General features: G+C 32.3%; 1 protein-coding gene across 1 annotated transcript in view; it reads right to left on the reverse strand.

Annotated features, from left to right (window-relative positions):
* LOC139513434 (adenylate cyclase type 1-like) overlaps positions 1 to 24,470 on the reverse strand; it is a 74,878-nt gene that overhangs the window by 44,169 nt on the left and 6,239 nt on the right. Inside the window, exons 2-6 of the mRNA XM_071301907.1 lie at positions 18,139 to 18,288; positions 3,874 to 3,995; positions 3,138 to 3,249; positions 1,071 to 1,198; positions 93 to 251 (exon numbers count right to left, since the gene is read on the reverse strand). Of these exons, the coding sequence (XP_071158008.1) occupies positions 93 to 251; positions 1,071 to 1,198; positions 3,138 to 3,249; positions 3,874 to 3,995; positions 18,139 to 18,288 (671 nt within the window). The remainder of the gene's footprint in view (positions 1 to 92; positions 252 to 1,070; positions 1,199 to 3,137; positions 3,250 to 3,873; positions 3,996 to 18,138; positions 18,289 to 24,470) is intronic.

Raw genomic sequence — 24,470 nt, forward strand, 5'->3', positions numbered from 1 at the left:
AACTATTTGAAAACAACTGCTATATTCCTGACTTGTTACTACTATAAGGTACTTTCATAAGTGTTAAAGATAATATTTCATAAATATGTTACCCTGGAATGCCTCCACTTTCCATTTGATTGGCTAGTGTCACGTCGTTACTCCATACATCATATTGCCATTTTTTAAGTCCGAGAACACCACATAAAACACGGCCTGTATGTAGTCCAACCCTCATGTTCAATTGTATATCACTTGTTTCACATACAGAACTAAAATTAAAAAAAAAAAGTATTAACATATAAATGATCAGACGGTACGACTTCTCTGGAATTTTAGTTTGCAACATTGAATTGCCTGGTTAAATCAATGCTCTAGTTTGCCAAACAGATTTTACACAATATATTGAATATATTTTGAGATTTAAAAACATTTGATGATAGATAAACTTAAACAGCTTTACCGTTAAGGTGCACTTATTTAACAACACCAACGTCGACTATATTTATAAATACAGCGATTAGTTGGTGAAGGAAGTTGGAGTGCCCGGAGTGAACCACCGACCTTGGAAAGGAAAATCAACAATCCTAGTCAATTAAGATTGTTGTACGAACCTGCTTGTGTGGGGATTAAAGTCACATCCTCGATGTTGACAGGATATGGATACGGTAGTTGAACTACTTAAAAAAGTAAAACAGGAATAATACCAAACTCCAAGAAAAGTTCAAAACGGATTGTCCTTTATCAATTGTCAAAATCAACAGCTCAAACACATCAAACTAGTGGAAAACACCTGTCATATTCCTGAATTGGTACATGCATTTCCTTATATAGATGGTAATGGTGAATTAAACATGTTTTATAGCTAGCTTAACATATCACTTGCATGACTTTCGCATAGAATTTCACTATATAGACATAATGTGTGAGTAAAAAAACATACAATACAGTTAGAATTGTCATAAATTGGTCACATTTACTGTATATTTCAATAATATATAGTTCCAAATGGTCTGACGCTGTTCATTTTAAATTCTCACACTTCCAGTAAGCCTAATTCAAAGTATATATGTTACCATAACCATACTTACTGTATAGCCTCTATCATGTCAAGTCCCATCTCTACACAACATTTGGCGTGATCCGGTCTTTCTTCTGGTAATCCACTTACACAATAATAACAATCCCCAAGAATTTTGATTCGCATACAGTTATTTTTCTGAAAGAATATCATGAAAAACCATAAATAGATAATTGATAAATACTATTGTTGGTCATGATCTTTTTGCATGATCAATTGCTAGAAGTCTCTGAAGGCAATATAATAAATATTGACCAATACTATATTTGATGTACACAAAGCATGTGTTGGTTTAAAAATTAACATTTTATTAGCGGAACACACAAAACAAATAAAGGTATTCTGACAACAGTAACAAGAAAGATAAGAACCAAATAATCATCTGTCATACAGCAAAGAATCCAGAAAAACTTCCTATAACTGTTGAGATACAGCACCTGTGTCGAGATGGTGGGACAGTCAGTAAAGTTAACCTGGGGGTAAAAATGCCAACTTTGTTTGTGTACAAATCGAGTGGATGGGTGATCCTTCGTCAGGTACCCTCGATGTCATCACTAAAAACATTTAAGCCAATAAAAAGGACAGGCTTTTACATAAAAGGTAAACACAACAATGATTAATTTAGCTCAATTACATAATATTTATATCTTTAAGGATGCATTTATAGTATATGAATCAAGTGAACAGTATCAAATCCATGTTGATGAATCACAAGAAGGCAGATCGCCAATAGTGAAGGGTCGACCTAGTAATACATGCTTAAAAACAAGCATATTGCAAAAGTTAATTTGATAAAAGTGTTTTCGGAATAACCTTCGTCAGGTATAATATATATGTCGAAAGTTTAAAGAAAACACACATTCGTCATATGACGCATAATAAACCATCTAGGCCTAAAACTTTGGGTAATCTATGTTGAGGAACAAGTATGCGAATAATGCTAAGCTTAATCTATCACTTAAATTACTGTGAATTTGAAGTTTCAAGTAAATAAAAACACCAAAGTAACATATTCCTGTAGAGTGATATCATCGGTCGAAATATCAGTCATCATATCGACGTATAGTGATACTAAAATTAATATTCTGTTTATACAAGAGTATCTTATTTATCTCGTGCGTTCAATCGTTATAAATATTGAAGTGCCAATTATACAAATTAATTATTAGGGGCATACAAATATAACCGAACATTCGAAAACAATTATAAAAGCGTATACACACAAATATATAAATGCAAAAAAACTTTATATATATATAATTATAAAGAAGAAGAACAGATTATGCACAGTAAAGTATATAGTATTGGCCACATGACACTGACGAAAGAGGTAAACGCTACATTAACAGCTAAATGATAGAGACTGGCGAAAACAAACTTGATCTGCACATCAGTCAGTTCTTGGATAATCACGATGTCAGTTGTTTGATAGAAAACAGTCAATCAACCTATTAATTTGTACAGACACAAAACTAGTGTACCGACATAAAACTTGATAAATACAACACGGCTTTTTTTCTGGAATGAGCTTGATCAAGTAGTACATCTAAGATGTGGTTTTACTGCCAATGAGACAATTCTCCACCAAAAACAAAATAGCATAGACGCTAACAATCATAGGTCACCGTACGCACTTCAACCGTGAGCAAAACCTATACCGCATAGTCAGCTAAAAAAGGCCCCCGAAATTTGTATTTCCTAGATACGCATAAATTATCCGATAGATACAAAAAATGCATGAATGGGACCATAGTTTACTGAACAATCAAAATGGATAAAAATGGAGAATTTATGGAAAAGTAAATCGTACCAGGTGATGACGACCATGTATTACTAACAAATGTGTGTAATTACTAACTAGGTTTTAATGATAAGCCTTGTCTATAGGGTATACATTTTAATGGAAAGTGCATATTTTCTGTATCCTGACCAATATTGAAAATACAGCTGTCTTATAAGAATGAATTGCAGACTCGGTAAATTTCGTTTTCCCACAGTTCAGAGAACAAAGTGAATACGTGTTAAATATCAGGTGCTGGTTTCCAAATACTTAAATAATAACATTAAGCATAGTTACCTTTGCTAAATAATCGAAACGTCCAAAAAGTTCATTTAATATTCGAACTAATTCCTGAGCTGTGCAGTGTGACGAGAGGTTAGTAAAACCAACAATGTCAGCGAAAAGTATACTGTAAAAAAATAAGGAAAGTACAGTCAAAACATCACGTCAATTTAGATACGGTCTAGTTAAACTTATCGATCTTTTAAATAAACTTATTTTAAAAGGTTACCAATTCAAAACTGTTATGGGATCATTGAATATTGTCTAATCGGTATAAATATTGATTTTGTTATCAATAAATAAAAAAAACACTATAAAATATCATTGTTATACACACCTTTTTAAATATATTTACATGTAAAATAGCATAATCGTGTGACAAAGAAATATTCTAACTACTTTTGCTGTTTTGTAAGATTGAGTGCAACATAATTTTTTAGATTTTCATATAGTCTATCCTCGAATCTTCACCAAGAACAATGCAAAAATATCCAATCAATAATGCAACTGTCAATGGTCAATGACATAAAATTACTGCATGTATATGAAAGGAAGAAGAAACATTGCTTTCATAGCTGTGCTATCCATGTTCTGTTGTTTTGTTTCTTTAAAACTAAAATGTTGGGTCGGCTTTTGGAGTAATCGAGAATGATTACTCACATGTGCATCAGCCTTTACGATTCCTCACAACAGCTATATACTTCAACACGTATAGGACAAATAATTGTGATGGGTACTATTTAACACTTACCTAACATTTTCATGAGGTTGTATATAGATTTTGTGAAACTGTCCCTGAGTATTTTGTGACGTAAGATCGTCCTTCATTTCCATAGCAACGTGTTGAGGGAGTACACTTAGCAGCAGCTTTTCCTGAAAATTTAAAACATAGAATGAAAAAAAGTATAATGGAAGGAAATTTCAAGTAGATTTATATGAACTCGTCAGTGGTGCTCGATATTTTTTAATACAAACGTTGAAGAATTGATAAAAGTATTGAACCAAAAAGTGCAAAAAGTATACAAACCCGGGCTTTTAATCAGATTTATGTATCTATGTGTGGAATACATTCATTAAAATCTTCAGGGAATATCTCTTTCACAGATCACAAACACAATCTATCGTCTCTTTTTTTCGAATGTGAATAGACTTATCACCGTGTACATACATGAGCAAAATGACGGGCTGCACATGTGGAGCAAGATATTCTTTTCCTTTTGCAGCACCTTGTGGTGTTCATAATGCTCAGTCCTTAGTTTTCTATTTTGTGTTTTGTGTATGATTAATGGTGGTCTTTTTGGTCTTTTTCTTTTTTTAGCCATGGCATTGTCCGTTTAATTTTGACTTATGAATCTGAATTTTCCTTTGTAAAATTATTACAAAAATATCAAAACAACAGATGTCAATAAAATGTTAATAACAGATTTTTTTCATTCCTCGACAATTGTTCTTTTGCTCCCAAACTTCATATTCTTAATAATATTAACGTTACTATTGACTTTTGAGTTTCATCCAATTTGACAAAAGATTATTTATTCATCATAAATACTATTTTTTTTATACATTATTATGTAATAATAGCTATTTTAACAAGACATTTCCCTGTAGAGATTAAATTCTGAAGAATCTTTACAATAACTGATAATAACGTTATTTCCCAGAATTTTTCCTCACAAGTTTTAATTTAAATAAAGTATCTTTTATGTGTCACTTTAACAAGTTAATAACTATCCCAGTATATGATATTAAGCCTCTTGGACTTTATAACACATGCCTTCAAACCAGTCATTACTATCATCTAAACAGAAAAATCACCAAAAATACATTGCAATATTAATGTACTATAATAAAAACAAACTCTCGAAATAAAAACAAAAGTATTCAAGATGTACGTTTCTTGCTTTATATTGAAAAGCTGCCGATCTTTTCCAAAAGGGGATGATAAAGAGACGTACATTTTATAATGTCTTATAAAGTATTGTTAATTAAAACACGTTTTTGTTTACAATTGCCGGTAGTGTCCTTTGTGAAGGGTGAAATAAAGAATTTAGAAACTCGTCAATTTGTAAATAATAAATCTAAATCAGAAGAAATCGGTATATGACTTGGATAAATTCAATGTCCTGGAGAGAAAAATTTAAATAAATGTTTTTTTTCCCCAGTATCACTTTACATTTCCTTGTATAATTTATGTGTTCTATGATTTGAATATGAGTTTCAGTTAAATAGGGGAAGTTCGAGCTATGCCGGGTATGATGAAACAGATCAACACATCGCATTTATATCGTTTAACATCAAGCATTTCATGAAAAAGCATAATTTTTCCTGAGAAAAATCAGATTTTAGATAAAAAAGAAAGTTAAAAAGAAAATGAGTCTGATCGAGCAGTTTTAATTTAAGTTATCTGGAAATCATTTCAAAGCAGTGACCGTTAACTATTTTTTTCTAAAAGTTAAATGAAGCTTTCGTCTTTTGACAGACAATTCAATTTAAATAAATTAAGGCTATATATACGAGAAACTAGTTTATTTTATTTTTAGATTTCATATAATAGTATGAGCTAAACAGATTATAGTTTGGTGATTATGTGGTGTAATTTGGTTGTTTTCAAATTTGTCTGGTGGGGTGGGGGTTCATAATGATGGACCATTCTTGTCGTATTTTTGTTTTTTATGTTTGTGTTGTTGTTTTTTACGGGGGAGGTAAAGAATGGTTGGTCATTCTTGTAGGCTTGTTGTTATGTTGGGGGAAGGGAATGTTAGTTCCTAATGGTTGGTCATTTTTGTCGGCTTGTTGTTATGTTTTGACAGATGGGGATTCTGGTTCTAAATGGTTGGTCATTCTTATCGGCTTGTTGTTATGTTAGTTCCTAATGGTTGGTCATTTTTGTCGGCTTGTTGTTATGTTTGGGAAGATGGGGATTTTGTTCTAAATGGTTGGTCTTTCTTGTCGGCTTGTTGTTATGTTGGGGGAAGGAAATGTTAGTTCCTAATGGTTGGTCATTTTTTTCAGCTAGTTGTTATGTTTGGAGGACGGGAATTTTGGTTCACAATGATGTGTCACTCTTGTTAGTTTATGGACGTGAATCTTTACTAGCTAATTATAGAACTGCAAAAAGTATGTTTATTTTTTTTACATTCTAAAGTGTACTTTTCATGTCAAATACGTTTAGTTTCACGTTCAATTGTATAAAAAAAAGAAGATGTGGTATGATTGCCAATGAGACAACTTCCACAAGAGACCAAACATACATGTATACAACCGTGACGTATAAACATCAATTAACGAATGAATCAGTATAAAATAATAACTGCATTAGCAGAAATCAAAGCAAATCGTTCAATTATTCCAAGATCAACATGTAGAAGGACTATAAATCAGCTTTACGGCTTGTTATTCTACAACTTTCGTGATCTCAACAGATGTAGACTACCGTTTGATTTGATCAGATATTGTAATACGCTATCAAATGTTTTATACATTTTGCTTCCCGAAGTCTGTTTACCTGATGAAGGTTCATTTTAGAAACACGTGGGCGACTGCAATATGTATCACATATTAACTTTATGTCTGCTAATAATCATATTATTAAATATCAACCTCGACTACGTTTACTTCGACTTAAAAAAACAGCTTCACCTTTTCATCGTATGTTTCAGTTGAAATACAGAATATGATAAATATAGAACTTTAAACATGTTAAACCCGTGCATGGATATAATATTCAGAGCACTGCTTTGATTATTGAAGACGATATTTCCTTAGCTATGTTATATTTGATTTGCACATTATGTATATTTGAAATAATCAATTAGGCCATCAGATTTCAAGGTAAAAGATTGCATCATATGACATTTTTTTTTAATTGGTCAAAGTCTCAAATAAACGGGATGCAATATTTGTGACTAATCAATGTAGAGGTCCGATAAATGTAAAACAAAATTTGCTGAAAAAGAATAAAATAGGGCCAAATTAAGTACAAAGTTGAAGTGCATTGAGAATTTAAAATGCCGAAAGGTTGTGCTAAATCCAGCTATAATAGATATAGGAAGATGTGATATGAGTGCCAATGAGACAACTCTCCATCCAAGTAACGATTTATAAAAGTAAACCATTATAGGTCAAGGTACGGTCTTCAGCACGAAGCCTAGGCTCACACCGAACAGCAAGCTATAAAGGACCCCAACAATTAGTAGTGTAAAACCATTCAAACGGAAAACCAACGGTCTAATCTATATAAAAACGAGAAACGAGAAACATTTATGAACCACATAAACAGACGACAACCACTGAACATCAGATTCCTTACTTAGGATAGGTGCAAACTATGTACATGTATATGATATTCCTGTCACTGTCACTATTTGTAGTTGATAGAGTACACTGTTGTCAAAAAGATTCGAGAAATCAAATACAAAAATAAAGCTATTCATTAACGATCAAATACTGTTCGCTTTTTTCAACCTGCAGATCTCCTGCGTACCTGACACCATTACTAAATCAGAAACGCAGTAAATCAAACTCTAAATATTTTAATATCAAAGCACGTTCTTTGTACTTTGCTAGTTTAGCATCTTCGGTACTTTATCTGTGAGCAGAATCAGATGTTATATAACTGATAACAATCTAATACGTTAACACAGGAAATGTTAAGGATTTATTTGTATCAGCTAACAGATAAATACCTCCCGCTAAATGGTGAACATGTAAACACTATCTTCCAGTCAAAACAAACCGCGATGCAACCAGTGCACTAAACCTCGTTGTCAGTTTTCACCTATCAAGTTCAAGTAAATTGTTCCTTGATATTTTGCAGGGCTACTTGATTTAGAAACAGTGTAATCAAATTTACTGCAGGCGTCGAAAATCTGCAAGATCTCTATGCAATACTCCTATTGAAAATTTTTTTTTTTGCTCATGTGTAGGACTGGCCTATCTATTTTATATAAGTCTAAATAATATTTATAAATGCAATATGTTTTAATAAGAAAATATACGAGCTAATAGTTGAACCTCAATGGGGTTCGTGTTGTTTATTCTTTAGTTTTCTATGTTGTGTCGTGTGTGCTGTTGTTTGTTTGTCTTTTTCATTTTTAGCCATGGCGTTGTCAGTTTGTTTTAGATTTATGAGTTTGACTGTCCCTTTGGTATCTTTCGTCCCTCTTTTAGCGGACTGAACACATAATACAGTCCCCTCATCACCATATATCGGATGTGTGCTTGAATGACGTCACTCCTTTTGTAATTGACAGGTGCTTTAATAACGCCATAAAATATGCATAAAATACCTTAATTTAGAATATGGCTATAAACCTCTTAATTAAATCTGCGTCATTCACAATTTGAAAGAATAACAAGGCTAATAAATTTTAAAGAAAAGCACATCAAAGTGCAATTATAACTACATATAGAACAGATAATGAAGAAAGCTAGAACAGATAATAATGCAAGACGTACAAAATGTCTTTGCAGGCTTTGTTTCATTTCTGACTGTATTTTCCGCTAGTATGCATGCAATATTTGCCACTGGAAGCGTACAACAATCAGTAAAGTTTTATGACTGTAATATTGAACGGCAAGTCCTTTACTTAAAGATATTCACAAACGATAAAAAAAAAAAAGACTCATACATAAAAAATTTATAGGTAAACTAAATTACTTTTCGTTGGTAGAGCATTTTTCCCTTGAATTTGCAAATCCTAATCTGTAAATTAGGTAATTAACAATTAATCTGTATATTAGTTTCAGTCATACCTCATCATTTCTCTAGATTAATTAGAACCAAACGTATATTTACATAAAACGGAATGAAAAATTAATAATAACAAATACCGTCAATGAAAACATAATTACCAAAACTAAATGGCCTGATTACTGGTGGTTTCGTTTTATCGTGGCATCGTTTAAAAATATTTTTTTCATCTGATTAATTCAAAGTTTTGTTAATCGCACTTTTCCTACTAAAATTGAAAGAAAAGATATAGCAGGTACATCTTTGTTTGTTTAATACACTTGACTCAGTCATATATCGACAGTGTAGTAACCGAAACAATAAAGAGAAATGACTTTAATTTTTCATTGTGAACTTTCCATATTTAGATAGAAGCATTCCAGTAAAACCTGTATACGGAGTCGGACTATACGGAATACATGTTTATGTGTTCCAGTTACGTAAATATTTCAGAGCTTGTCAATCCTATCGGTGTTTCTTTGAAATATAGGTGTTTCTTACTACGAATGATACCTTATTATAAAGGGAGTAATAAATGGTACCTTTTAATTAGGAGATAGATTTTGTCCTGTATTATAGAGTATCACAGGATATGTTTTATTTGGTAAAATTACAACACCTTTAATTGATGACCGTACGGTTAATTCTATTTTCATTTCAGAACAGGTTATGTTTCGTTTGAAATGTATGTAAGAATAAAAGACAAGATAGGTAATGTTAATGAAACATCAACACAAACAAAAACAACAACCAAAAGACATCTAAAGGGAAACATTATCTTCAACAATAGTCATGTCCCTAAACATAATTTTAAAAGGTTAGAAACGTTGTGAATTTATTCAATAGAAACCATAAATATACTTTTTCATTAACATCTTTATCAATTCTCCATAAACAACGAAAAAGTTAATGATAATACAAACAGGCATATGATGAAAAACGTGACTCGGTTAAACTAGTTGGTTTTTTTTGTGTTGTTGATATTTTCCTTTGCCTTTTTCAATCTTGACCAGTAGATTAATTAAACTTCCATAAAAAACATTAACTCTGAAATTACTTCATAATAGTATACAAAACACATAAAATAAACAATGTATATATAAAATTGAGAATGGAAATGGAAATGGGGGACATGTCAAAGAGACAACAACCGACCGAAGAGCAGACAACAGCCGAATGCCACCAATGGGTATTCAACGCAGCGAGAAAATCCCGATCCCGGAGGTGGTGCTCAGCTGGTCCCTAAATAAAGATTGCTTGCAGTCACTTACTGATAGTACACTCAAAATACTAGTAATTTAAACTTGCTGATAAGAAAGTGGCCGTCGTACATCTAATATCAGTCGACGGCCGTCGGGCATTTTATATCAGTTGATGTACTTCACAGAAGATTTCATATAGCAAGGTGCTCGACTTTATTTGCTGTTCAAACTATACATCTGACATAAGCTTCGATTTTACTATAATTCCTGGCTTATAATTTTTAAACTAACTCTATTAAACGATAAATGTTTGAAGCAAATGATAACAGTAACATAATTAACGAGTGTAGAAACATTTTTTTGTACATAAAACGGAAATTCTGATATTAAATCAACACGTTACGGAATTGATCGATGTTTTGAATGACTAGAGTTAATTAATTAACTCAAAGAAAAAGCTTTATTGCTTTCTAATTCTATGAGATTTCAACTGACTTGCAATTACATTTCCGTAGCAAATATTAATCTGTTTCCCTCTATCTAAGTAAATATCTTTGTACGAGACTTAACGTATGTCTGCCTAAACCTAACATCACCGTTACAATTATACCCTTCGATGTCTGTCTAAACCTAACATCACCGTTGCAGTCATACCCTTCGATGTCTGCCTAAACCTAACATCACCGTTACAGTCATACCCTTCGATGCGGAAAATTGTGCGAGACTCTCGCTTATTGATAAAAAAAAAATCCTACAGACTTCTATAGAGGTATTAAAGAAATGGACACTCTCCAACATGGTAGACTAGAATATTAACCATCAATATAAGAAATGGACAAACTCTCCAACATGGTAGACTAGAATATCAACCATCAATATAAGAAACGGACAAACTCTCCAACATGGTAGACTAGAATATTAACCATCAATATAAGACATGGACACTCTCCAACATGGTAGACTAGAATATTAACCATCAATATAAGAAACGGACACTCTCCAACATGGTAGACTAGAATATTTACCATCAATGTAAGAAATGGACACTCTCCAACATGGTAGACTAGAATATTAACCATCAATATAAGAAACGGACACTCTACAACATGATAGACTAGAATATTAACCATCAATATAAGAAACGGACACTCTCCAACATGGTAGACTAGAATATTAACCATCAATATAAGAAATGGACACTCTCCAACATGGTAGACTAGAATATTAACCATCAATATAAGAAATGGACAAACTCTCCAACATGGTAGACTAGAATATTAACCATCAATATAAGAAATGGACACTCTCCAACATGGTAGACTAGAATATTAACCATCAATATAAGAAATGGACAAACTCTCCAACATGGTAGACTAGAATATTAACCATCAATATAAGAAATGGACACTCTACAACATGATAGACTAGAATATTAACCATCAATATAAGAAACGGACACTCTCCAACATGGTAGACTAGAATATTAACCATCAATATAAGAAATGGACAAACTCTCCAACATGGTAGACTAGAATATTAACCATCAATATAAGAAATGGACACTCTCCAACATGGTAGACTAGAATATTAACCATCAATATAAGAAATGGACAAACTCTCCAACATGGTAGACTAGAATATTAACCATCAATATAAGAAATGGACACTCTCCAACATGGTAGACTAGAATATTAACCATCAATATAAGAAATGGACAAACTCTCCAACATGGTAGACTAGAATATTAACCATCAATATTAGAAACGGACACTCTCCAACATGGTAGACTAGAATATTAACCATCAATATAAGAAATGGACACTCTCCAACATGGTAGACTAGAATATTAACCATCAATATAAGAAACGGACACTCTCCAACATGGTAGACTAGAATATTAACCATCAATATAAGAAACGGACACTCTCCAACATGGTAGACTAGAATATTAACCATCAATATAAGAAATGGACACTCTCCAACATGGTAGACTAGAATATTAACCATCAATATAAGAAATGGACACTCTCCAACATGGTAGACTAGAATATTAACCATCAATATAAGAAATGGACACTCTCCAACATGGTAGACTAGAATATTAACCATCAATATAAGAAATGGACAAACTCTCCAACATGGTAGACTAGAATATTAACCATCAATATAAGAAACGGACACTCTCCAACACGGTAAACTAGAATATTAACCATCAATATAAGAAACGGACACTCTCCAACATGGTAGACTAGAATATTAACCATCAATATAAGAAATGGACAAACTCTCCAACATGGTAGACTAGAATATTAACCATCAATATAAGAAATGGACAAACTCTCCAACATGGTAGACTAGAATATTAACCATCAATATAAGAAACGGACACTCTCCAACATGGTAGACTAGAATATTAACCATCAATATAAGAAATGGACACTCTCCAACATGGTAGACTAGAATATTAACCATCAATATAAGAAATGGACACTCTCCAACATGGTAGACTAGAATATTAACCATCAATATAAGAAACGGACACTCTCCAACACGGTAGACTAGAATATTAACCATCAATATAAGAAACGGACACTCTCCAACATGGTAGACTAGAATATTAACCATCAATATAAGAAATGGACAAACTCTCCAACATGGTAGACTAGAATATTAACCATCAATATAAGAAATGGACAAACTCTCCAACATGGTAGACTAGAATATTAACCATCAATATAAGAAACGGACACTCTCCAACATGGTAGACTAGAATATTAACCATCAATATAAGAAATGGACACTCTCCAACATGGTAGACTAGAATATTAACCATCAATATAAGAAATGGACACTCTCCAACATGGTAGACTATAATATTAACCATCAATATAAGAAATGGACACTCTCCAACATGGTAGACTAGAATATTAACCATCAATATAAGAAATGGACACTCTCCAACATGGTAGACTAGAATATTAACCATCAATATAAGAAACGGACAAACTCTCCAACATGGTAGACTAGAATATTAACCATCAATGTAATCTCTGTTTTATTGATCCTGTATTGCTGATATATTTGTTGGTTCACTGTTTCTCAGTATATGCTATTTAGACTTTGCCCCAGACACAAAAAGGTTAAAACAAATCGTCATTTATGGGCAATAAATTCTATAAAAAGACAACCTACAGTTTTGTATGGTATGCTTGTATATTTGTAGATCTTAATTGTCTTGTGGATGACATTCCTTTACAAAATTTCCATCCGATATATATTAAAGTTTTCAAGATAAAAAAAAAAAACAAAACTCAAAATATTGGTAAACATTGTAACTTTTAAAAAGGGAACTAACTCTTACAAAGGGTTAATTTACGATTTCAGTAATATTGATTTACTTGTAGATCTTGTCTTGGGGATTATATTTGGCATTTAAAAATCGTCTGTGTCATAAAAGGTTTGAAATAATAGGCAATAACACAAATAAAACAAGAGGCTGTCACAACGACAGCAAACCGGATTTATTAATATTTATTTGTGTCCTGGCAATACCACAAGAACCATTACTGATGAATGGTGAAAGTGAAAATCGTCAATATCAAATTTGACCTCCATTTTTTCATCAGTATCAACATCTTAAAATTTGAAAAGCTTAGATTGAATGGTTCATGAGTAAATGCAACAACGTGAATGGAAACGCCATTTCACAATCTTTCAAGAACCATAACTCCTGAACGGTAAAAGTCAAAATCGTCATTGTTGAACTTGACCTCCATTTTGTCATCAGAAACAACATATTAAAATTTGGGAAGCTTAGGTAGAACAGTTCATGCGTAAATGCACGGACACGACTGGAAACTCCATTTTTCAATCTTTCAAGAACCATAACTCCTGAACGGTAAAAGTCAAAATCGCCATTATTGAACTTGACCTCCATTTTGTCATCAGTAACAACATAATAAAAATTTGGGAAGCTTAGGTAGAACAGTTCATGCGTAAATGCACGGACACGACTGGAAACTCCATTTTTCAATCTTTCAAGAACCATAACTCCTGAACGGTAAAAGTCAAAATCGCCATTATTGAACTAGACCTTCATTTAGTTGTCAGTAACAACATATTAAAATTTTAAAAGCTTTGTATAAATAATTCAGAATTCCATTTTGTGTTAAGCGCTACTGCAGGTATTGTCATCCTATGATGTTTAGTTAACAGTTTTCTCATTGACACTCACATCTCCTTAAATTTATAATCAAAGCATCGGCCTGTTACAAAAAGTCAACTTAAGAACTAATTGGTATTTCAAAAGTTAATTTTTTCGCTACGTATATGATGAAACACTTTAGAAAATCACTTTTGTCCTATACAATTTCTTTCCGAATTACAATTTTTGCCGGACACCTACCTAGCTGTATACAGTTGTTCATTACATTATAATTGTTTAATATGATATCAAGGAAATCATGACAATAAACGAAATGACTAGAATAAAAATTATCGAATAAAAATGGCTATATCGATAACATAATATAGTGTTAGGATAGATTTCATATCGATAATATTATATTGTGTTACGTGTAATATGTTTTGCACTCTGACAATCCCTAAACATAAACGGATTGTCATTACCATTTCTTCTATATTATTTGATCTCTGATGGAGAGATACCATCTTCTCATATTTATAACAATTAAAGAAATGATATAGATAAAAGTTTAATATGGATGGGATCCAAGTGATGAAAGTATTGACTTTTGGGTGAATAAATGTATTGTGACTATAGTGACACATGTAGATCTATTCTCTATTTTGATTGTATGTTACACGACAATGGAAATTTATTTCATTTGATATTATATGGAACTTACGTTTACAGCATTTATTATAATGATTACAATCTTCCATGTCACGCAATTATTGGAAAAAAATCTTGTTTTCAATGTTTTTTTTAAATATGCTAAAGCAGATTTTTTATTAAAAAAAATTACATCGTTTGTCACGAATAGTTTGTGGTTTCGGATCTAAATTTGGAAATAATCAATTGTTCTCAATTAAGTCTAAATGACATAACTTATGAATGACATGTTTTATAAGTGAACGTCATTAAATATTTAAATCAAACAAATTGATAATTTTGTTGATTATTTCAGCTACATTTAAAAGTTATATTGTGACAGTTACTGATTTCATCTATAAAGTACATAGCACATTTTTCATAAACATAACGCTCTTGATTTTCAACATGAATTAAAAAAATATTTAAGAAAGAAGCGATGTCATGGCATAAAAGAAAGACAAAAATAGTACACAAAACACAACATAAACAAGAGGCTCTCAAGAGCCTGAACCGCTCACCTGTATTTCAAAGGAGAAGATTTTAAAATGTTAGCAAACTTGATGAACGAATTGTGTAAAATTGTCTTTAAAGGGCAATAACTTCTTAAGGGGTCAATTGGCAATTTTGGTCATTTAACTGTTTTGTAGATCTTACTTTGCTGAACATTATTGCTGCTTACAGTTTTTATCTATCTATCTATAATAATATTCAAAATAATAACCAAAAAAATGCAAAATGTTGTTAAAACTACCAATTCGGTGGCAACAACCCAACAATGGGTTGTTCGATTCGTCTGATCATTTCAGGGCCGATAGATTTTGACGAATTGAACAATTTAACCCGTGTCAGATTTGATCTACCTAAAAGCTTTAGTTTTTGAGATATAAGCCAAACACTACATTTGACCCCTATGTTCTATTTAAGCCATGGTGACCATGTTTGTCGATGGATCAAAACTTCGGATACATTTTATAAACTAGATACCCTAAGGAACATTTAATAGTTAAAGTTTGAAGGCCCAGTAGTTTCAGAGGAGAAGATTTTTGAAATAGTTTACGACGACAGACGACAGATTCCTTTTGATATCATCAGAGACATACATCATGTAAATAAATGTTATGCGTTACTTATAAAGTGCGTTTATCTATTCCAACGGGTTAAACTGGATTTCTCGATACTAATGAAATGCAACTTCTTATGCGAGATCTTATTGAGTCATCATTATTTTTTACATCATACTGTATTATCTGTATTATCATCCATTCATTATTAAACCATTATAAAATTATAATATCATCCATTCATTATTAAACCATTATAAAATTATATTGATTGTATTTTGTTTTAGTTTTTTGACATTGTTAGAATATTGTTTTACGGAATAACATTCCGCCCCTGGTTGGTTTATCTCTCTCTGCCTAAACCTAATACTATAGTAGTCGGTTACACATACTGTCACAGTACGTTATACTATGGGTTATGGTCAAAGGGGTTACTGAGTGTGTTGAGCCGTTGCAGCCTAAACGTATATACATATTTTACAAAGTCAAACGCTTCATAGAAAACTATTGTGTCATCTTTGTATAAAGATGATCTGAAATCCGTCTTGTATTTTGTCGGTGTGATGCAATGTCATTCAATTTGCCGTTCTTTTTTGATTTACTTGTTTGGTTTTCTATTCTCCATTGTAAATAGTATAGCTACTCTTGCGTGCTCTATTGCCATGATTACTTTTAATACTGTTAATGTGACAGTTATTTCTCCTTGTTTGAGCGACAAACGAACTCATAAGACGACGATATGGTTTTCTTATAAATAATCTATTATTATATAACTGTTTAACAAGGAACACACTTATTTATAAAATACTATTAAAAGAGTGAATTAGTTTTGTACTTTATTCAATATTCTATAAATAAAGGACACGAAGTCTATAGATTTAACCAATATGTATTACTTAAAAGTTAATGCATTTGCAGTGCTACAAACGGCGACTGTAAATGACTTTCTTTGTAACTAAATCTAAGTCTCTAGTGACAATAACTCGTCCCTTCTATGACAGTTAATAATACCGAGTACGACATATATCAGTTTTCTAATTACATGGCATTATAACCATCTTAAGTAGTCTGTCCAATACAAATTTATAATCACAACTAATGCAATGGTGAAATAACGATAAAATCGCTTCATTGATAACACAAGAGGTGATTTAATCTGTAATATGACAGGAACCGACCAACATTATATAACACGAATATGCTTCTAGATGTCATTCTATACATGCAGTCTCAAACAGCTATTACACAAGCACTCCCTTTTCCAAGTACACCGTTTTACAAGTTTTAACCGTCCCGAGGCTCAGTCTTTAGGGACTTTTATTTATTTCAAAAATTGAATGTACCGATCAGAGCGACTATGTTAGCCAATGGTTTATATAGATATTTGGAACAACAAGTTCTTTATTAATTAACACTGTGCATGTTCTTGAATTCCAGTATACATTAAGACTAGAAAATACTGTGGTAATGAAAAACTGGATAGATATGTCTTGCAGTTCTGGTTTACAAATCGTAAAAAAATATTCTTCCTGCGTTTTAACAATCATATTAATACAACACTTCATATTGTATACATGTTTCAATTTCCCACTATCATATGACTAGCCCCATGTTGATTGTTTTGTTTGTGTGAAAAAAAATAAGAACATGATATTGAAAGGGCAACATATATGCAGTTTTCAACAAAAGACAGGTGTCTTTGCTATGTATAAAGTCGTTCCGAGTCCATTTAGGAGTCATCTTATGATTTTGGTTGGAATAGAAAAGAGGTAGATCTTCACATTGGAATCATTTTTGCCCTCTACATTTATTCCGGTTTTCAAGATATAGTTAGTCAATGCATGCGTTTTATCCTTGTGTGTTTTTTTAATACACGGCAGTTTTAGCCGTTGATTGGCAGGAACAAAAACCCTTCCAATTATAAGGATCATTCAGATAAAGTGTGGTTATAACTAGTCCAGTGTGGTTTAAGCGATTAAGGCTTTTGAAAAGTTTATGACAACAATGAACAACGACGACGGATGCCAAGTGATTGCAATTTCTCACAGGGCCCTTTGAATCAGGGAGCTAGAAGTTTTAATCAATACTGACCAATAACATTGTCGGTTAACAACTTTGGTTTTCTTGATTTTCAAAGACAGACTCCAGAATCCATTGTTGATGGCGATATAGACAATGTACTTACCAGCTTTTCGTTCTCGTCTTCTATTTCTTGTCTAGCTGCTATGCAGTTTCGAGTGTCTATAAACGTCTTCCGTTGTGACCTCTGCGTTACATTGTGAATAAAAACACCAGCAACATTTACACATAGAAACAGAATAGCGTTAGCTCCAATCTAAAAAAATATATATATAATTTAATCAGATGAGCTGCAACATTATAACCTTGAGAATTTGATAATAAATTCTTGAAAATATTAAAAATCCTATTTTTTGTGTTAGACTTCAAAAACATTGCTAATTGGATTGTATGTTTGAAATTTACTTGTTTCAGATTGCTGGTAGCTAAAGTTTCAGATTGCTGGTAACTTAAGTTTCAGATTGCTAGAAACTTAAGTTCAGATTGATGTTTAGTATTTAAAATCGTTGGTGTGGATAGCAAAGAGGTATTATTGGTGCCACTCCTTTGAATAAAACAACTAAGATACATTTACTCTGATTATACATTTGATGCATGTATTTAGCAAAGACCCATCGAAACAACATCTGATACACAAATGTAATAATATTTTTAGATATTTGGATGATATTTTGGCTCTTAATAATGACGACTTCAGTATGTATACTAAAGAAATTTATCCTGTTGAACTTACTTTAAATAAAGCTAATACTAACAATGACCATGCCCTTTCCTCGATCTTGATATCTATATCATTAACGGAAAGCTTAATACTAAAATTTATAATAAAAGAGATGATTTCTCATTTTCTATCGTTAATTATCAATTTTTAGATGGTGACGTTCCCTTGTCACCATCTTACGATGTTTATACATCTCAACTTGTACGATTCATTCGTGTATGTAACAATGTTTTAGATTTAAACGACAGAAATTTATGAATTACTGAAAAATTATTACACCAGGGTTTTCGATATCACAAACTAGTCAAAACATTTACTAAATTTTATCATCGGTATAAGGACATCATTCTTAAATATAGCTCAACATGCAGACTTCTTAAACGTTCAGGTATTTCACATCCAATATTTTATGGAAATATTCTTTATAAAGCACAAAAATGTCAGCATTCACCTCGAAGCTAACAAAACCATTAAATAGACTTATCAAGAAGGGATATAGTTACGATACTGTTGTCATGTCATTAAAGATTGCATATTTTGGCGTTAATATTGATTCACTTATAGGGTCTTTGCATCGGAACTAAACACATTTATTTAAAAACCAGTTGTTGGCATGACACGGGTTATGTTCTTCTCATAATCATAATCTTTCAGTCAGTTTAATTGAAGTCTGGAGCTGGCATGTCAGTTAACTGCTAGTAGTCTGTTGTTATTTATGTATTATTGTCATTTTGTTTATTTTCTTTGGTTACATCTTCTGACATCAGACTCGGACTTCTCTTGAACTGAATTTTAATGTGCGTATTGTTATGCGTTTACTTTTCTGCATCGGCTAGAGGTAAAGGGGGAGGGTTGAGATCTCATAAATATGTTTAACCCCGCCGCATTTTTGCGCCTGTCCCAAGACAGGAGCCTCTGGCCTTTGTTAGTCTTGTATTATTTTTTATTTTAGTTTCTTGTGTACAATTTGGAGTTTAGTATGGCGTTCATTATCACTGAACTAGTATATATATTCGTATAAACATGTATTTCATTTCTTTAGATATTTCATAACAATGGCATTTTATCATCATTCCAGTCCTTATATCTACTTCTGCTTTAAAAATAAAATCGTTTACACGGCGTTAGAGCAAGTGAACGATATATATATACAAATAATACTTTTATAATTTTTATTCTAACTGAATCAAAATTATATAAGGAGGAAATTTTTAATGAAATTACTAATTCTGCAACAATTTAATCTTTTAATGACACGACAAGGAACGCTAACAAGGATGCTTGACAAAATCTCACATTTTCTTCAAATACATTTTAAGTCTTTGCAGTTACCATGTTTACAGTCAAGATTTCTAACTTCCACATTTTCTACTAGTTTCGATTAATTCTCGTATTTCACAACTGACTTATTGTAAAATTGGTTCCTGTACTTAATGTAAATGTAATATTAGACACTGAGTTTTTAATATCAGACTGTCAACCAATGTTTCCTTAATAAAATTTACCATTTGGGTTGTTATATATATGTTGTGTACAAGATGTAAGTTTGTACAAATTATAATTTGTACAGGGTTTTTGTACAAGTTATAAGTTTTTTGACACCTACCTTCTTGCAACAGGTGATACAGGTTTAACTTATAAAATGTACCAGTGTAATGTTTTAAATTCAAACAAATATACGTCAACCTAACATTAAGTGCTATTCTCCTTGCCTTCAAACTGGAAATGAGGATACATGAATGGTTTAAATTCTAATTTTAATTTTTTCCTTATACCATATTCATATCTATACAAAATCCTTGTGAGGTCTTATAATGTTTTTGTATCAAAGCAAAGTATGAGACTGTATCATGAAGTTGTGAAAAATTGACAGAAATATGCGGAGCAAAAGACTGGGTGCTTGCATCATCCATTTTTGTTCAGCAGGTCATAAAACACTGATAACTTGTACAAAAATTCTGTACAAATTATAATTTGTACAACATTACAATTTGTACACAACATATATATATCTTTATTCTCATAAACCAAAGTACAATGGTACAGAGACATATACAAATAAATTAACATAGTATAAATTTTAAATACAAATGTAAAATAGAGACATAAAGTGATTACCCAGGAGATTCTAGGCATTTAATAATAATTCTTATAAACTTGCACAGATTGTTTAGTTCAGACGGGTTGCTACTATTCATTAGACCTTGAAATTTTAAAATATTTGGTCTGTTTATAAAATTATGCTTTAGTAGCAGTTGTCTACTATCGGCTATTGCCGAGTATTCTAAAATATAATGTAACTCGTCGCCAATGTCACCGGAATTGCACAAAGTACAAATACGATTTTCTCTCTGAATGTTTTGCCATCTACCAATTTCGATAGGAATTTTTGTGTTCAACGTTCTAAATTTACAAAAAGAAGCAATATTTTTGTCATCTAAAATATCAAAGTAGGTTTCGAAATTTATACTATTTTTGAATAATTTATAATTTAGAGCTTTTGGAGAATTCTGTACAGTAGCATATCATGTCTGTCTGAACTGGTCAGTTAATCTTAATTTAACAGTATCATACAACCAGTTTTTACTTATAAAATATTTATGTGTTCCATATATTTGATAGCCCACAATTATCAAGCACAGATTTTACATTCTTACACCAAGCTATATTTCCATTATAACTACCAGTAACAAGATTGTATAGAATAACAGGAAGTTTCTTATTTTCCCCAGTTACAGTTGTTCGATGTTTTATTATTATTTGTGATAATAAATTAGTATAGAGATGCCTATCAGAATCATGTGCAATAAAATATGTGAAGCGATGTACGCAGCTGTTATACGCTTACTTTGTTAATTATGAAATGCTGATTAATGTCTACCAGGTGCTCGTCTTTGATTGAAATATATATTCCAAATAAAAATGACACTTTATATCATATTTCATATCATTTAATTAACTGATTCAACCAGATATTATCATATTATTGTAAGCTTGTCGAATACCTAAATAAATATCGTTCTAAACGCAGAGAACTTATTTCTATCTTTAGCAATTTTATGGGACGATAATTTTTCATACAAAAGGTTCAATATTCGTCATATATATCAAACATTCCTGAATCAATTCTAAAATTAAATAAAAAAGAGAAAAGATTCATGAACATAAACTGCTGTTTACGAAGTCCATTATAAATCAAATTGTTTGTCTCGTAATACAAACCAACACATTATAGATGCACTATGTAAAATCGTATACATAATCATTCAGAATATTTATAACCCAGAAAATATTAATATTTTCTCCAATTTACATGTCTAGTTAGCATTTGCCTATATCTGAGAATGACATGTCCATTAATGTATTGGTATTTGAAAATGAACTATCAATTAGTCTCTTGAACATGTGTCGAGACTCTGGCAACCAGAGGTACAGTTAGACATGTGACACGACATTACGTCGATATAGTCCATTAGAACTTCTGGATCCTACTCAATACAGTGTTACATATTAATACCGCGTTTAAAGGTTTCATTGGAGATTGGTGTTTATTTCAATATTTAGACAGCAATTTATGGAGTATGCTGAGATGTTGATGTGATATTTCCGTTTAAACGAAATTCATCAATGAACAGAATGATTGTTTAAGAACCTTATAAACAATGACATTTTTAGCTTAGGAAGGATGGTATTTTCCTTAGCAACTGAATCGAAGAAGAGGGGTTTCCGCATTTTTTTTTAGGAAATAATTAAATTTCAGATAATTCATGAAACTAATCAATGGTTGTTCAAGGTTAGTTAAATGAAGGGAAGGGAGAAGTGCATTGGAAATTTCCAGATAACTCGAATGGAACATATTTTTTGTATTGATTTCAATACAATAAATGCATGTCAAGTTTCAATGTAAATTCTAAATCGGAAGTGATTCTAGAACAGTTTTGAAAAAAATTAACAGAGATAACCAACAATTGGTTTCTAAATTATCAAAACATTAAAGATTAAAGTATAACTGAAGAAGACCACTGAAGTCTAAGGACAGGAAACAAGCATGCGACAACTTAACAGTTCCCTTTTAATCTCGACTAGTTGGATGACCAAATATACATCCTAGAACGTACAATAAAATGTACCGTTAAATCATTTATCTTTGTTTACGACTAATGAGTTTGAATATCCCTTTGGTACCTTTCGTCTCTTTTGTTTTACTCTGTATTCTATCGATATAAGGCTAACAAAAACATAGCTCACAACAAACCCAAAATTCAAGAAAATAAATGTAAAAAAAAAGAACTTCAAATGTTCTACATAACCTGACTTAGTACTGACACAAACTGTAGCAGAGTGAAATTAGTTTGAAGGGCTTACGGAAATCCCCCTTTAACCATCTAGGTCATATGTCGTAAAAGGAAAGCAGAGATAAAATCTTGCAGCCTAGCTTACCAACAGGGTGATCACTTCTTTGGACAGTCTAGTTTACACACATGATGACTACTGACCATTAACTTGTAGTCTAGCTTATCAACAGACTGACCACCAACCCGAGAAGTTAAGCTTACCAACAGGATGACCACTGGCCACTTACTTGAACAATCTAGCTTAACAACAAGGTGACCACCAACCTGAGCAGTTTAGATTACCAACAGGATGACCAATGACTTGAACATTCAAACTTACAAATATGATGAACACTAACTTGAACAATTCAGCCAATCAGCAGGATGATCAATGACCACTTACTTGAACAATCTAGCTTATCAACAAGGTGACCATTAACTTGAACAGTCAATCTTACAAATATGAAGACCACTAACTTGGACAGTATAGCTTACCAACAGGTTGACCACTAACCTGAACAGTCTAGCTTACCAACAGGATGACAATTCACTTGAACAGTCTAGCTTTCCAACAAGGTGACCACTAAATTGAACAGTATAGCTTGCCAAAAAGGATGACCACTAACTTGGACAGTTTAGATTGCCAACAAGGTTACCACTAACTTGGACAATTCAGCCAATCAGCAGGATGATCAATGACCACTTACTTGAACAATCTAGCTTATCAACAAGGTGACCACTAACTTGAACAGTCAATCTTACAAATAGGAAGACCACTAACTTGGACAGTATAGCTTACCAACAGGTTGACCACTAACCTGAACAGTCTAGCTTACCAACAGGATGACAATTCACTTGAACAGTCTAGCTTTCCAACAAGGTGACCACTAAATTGAACAGTATAGCTTGCCAAAAAGGATGACCACTAACTTGGACAGTCTAGATTGCCAACAAGGTTACCACTAACTTGGACAGTCTAGATTGCCAACAAGGTTACCACTAACTTGGACAGTCTAGATTGCCAACAAGGTTACCACTAACTTGGACAGTCTAGATTGCCCACCGGACGACCACTTACTTGGACAGTCTAGATTGCTAACAAGGTCACAACTAACTTGAACAGTCTAGCTTACTAATAGGATGACTCTTGACCTAAACGGTCTAGCTTACCAACAAGGTGACCACTAACTTGAACAGTCTAGCTTTCCAACAGGATGACGACTACCCTAAACAGTCTAGCTTACCAACACGATGACCACTTACTTGCAGTCTACCTAATCAACAGGATGACCACTAACCTGAATGATCTAGCTTACCAACAGGATGACCACTTACTCAAATGGTCTAGTGCACCCACAGAATATCGATTAGCCTGAACGGTCT

Source organism: Mytilus edulis, chromosome 2, assembly GCF_963676685.1.
Source record: "Mytilus edulis chromosome 2, xbMytEdul2.2, whole genome shotgun sequence".
Lineage (NCBI taxonomy): Eukaryota > Metazoa > Mollusca > Bivalvia > Mytilida > Mytilidae > Mytilus > Mytilus edulis.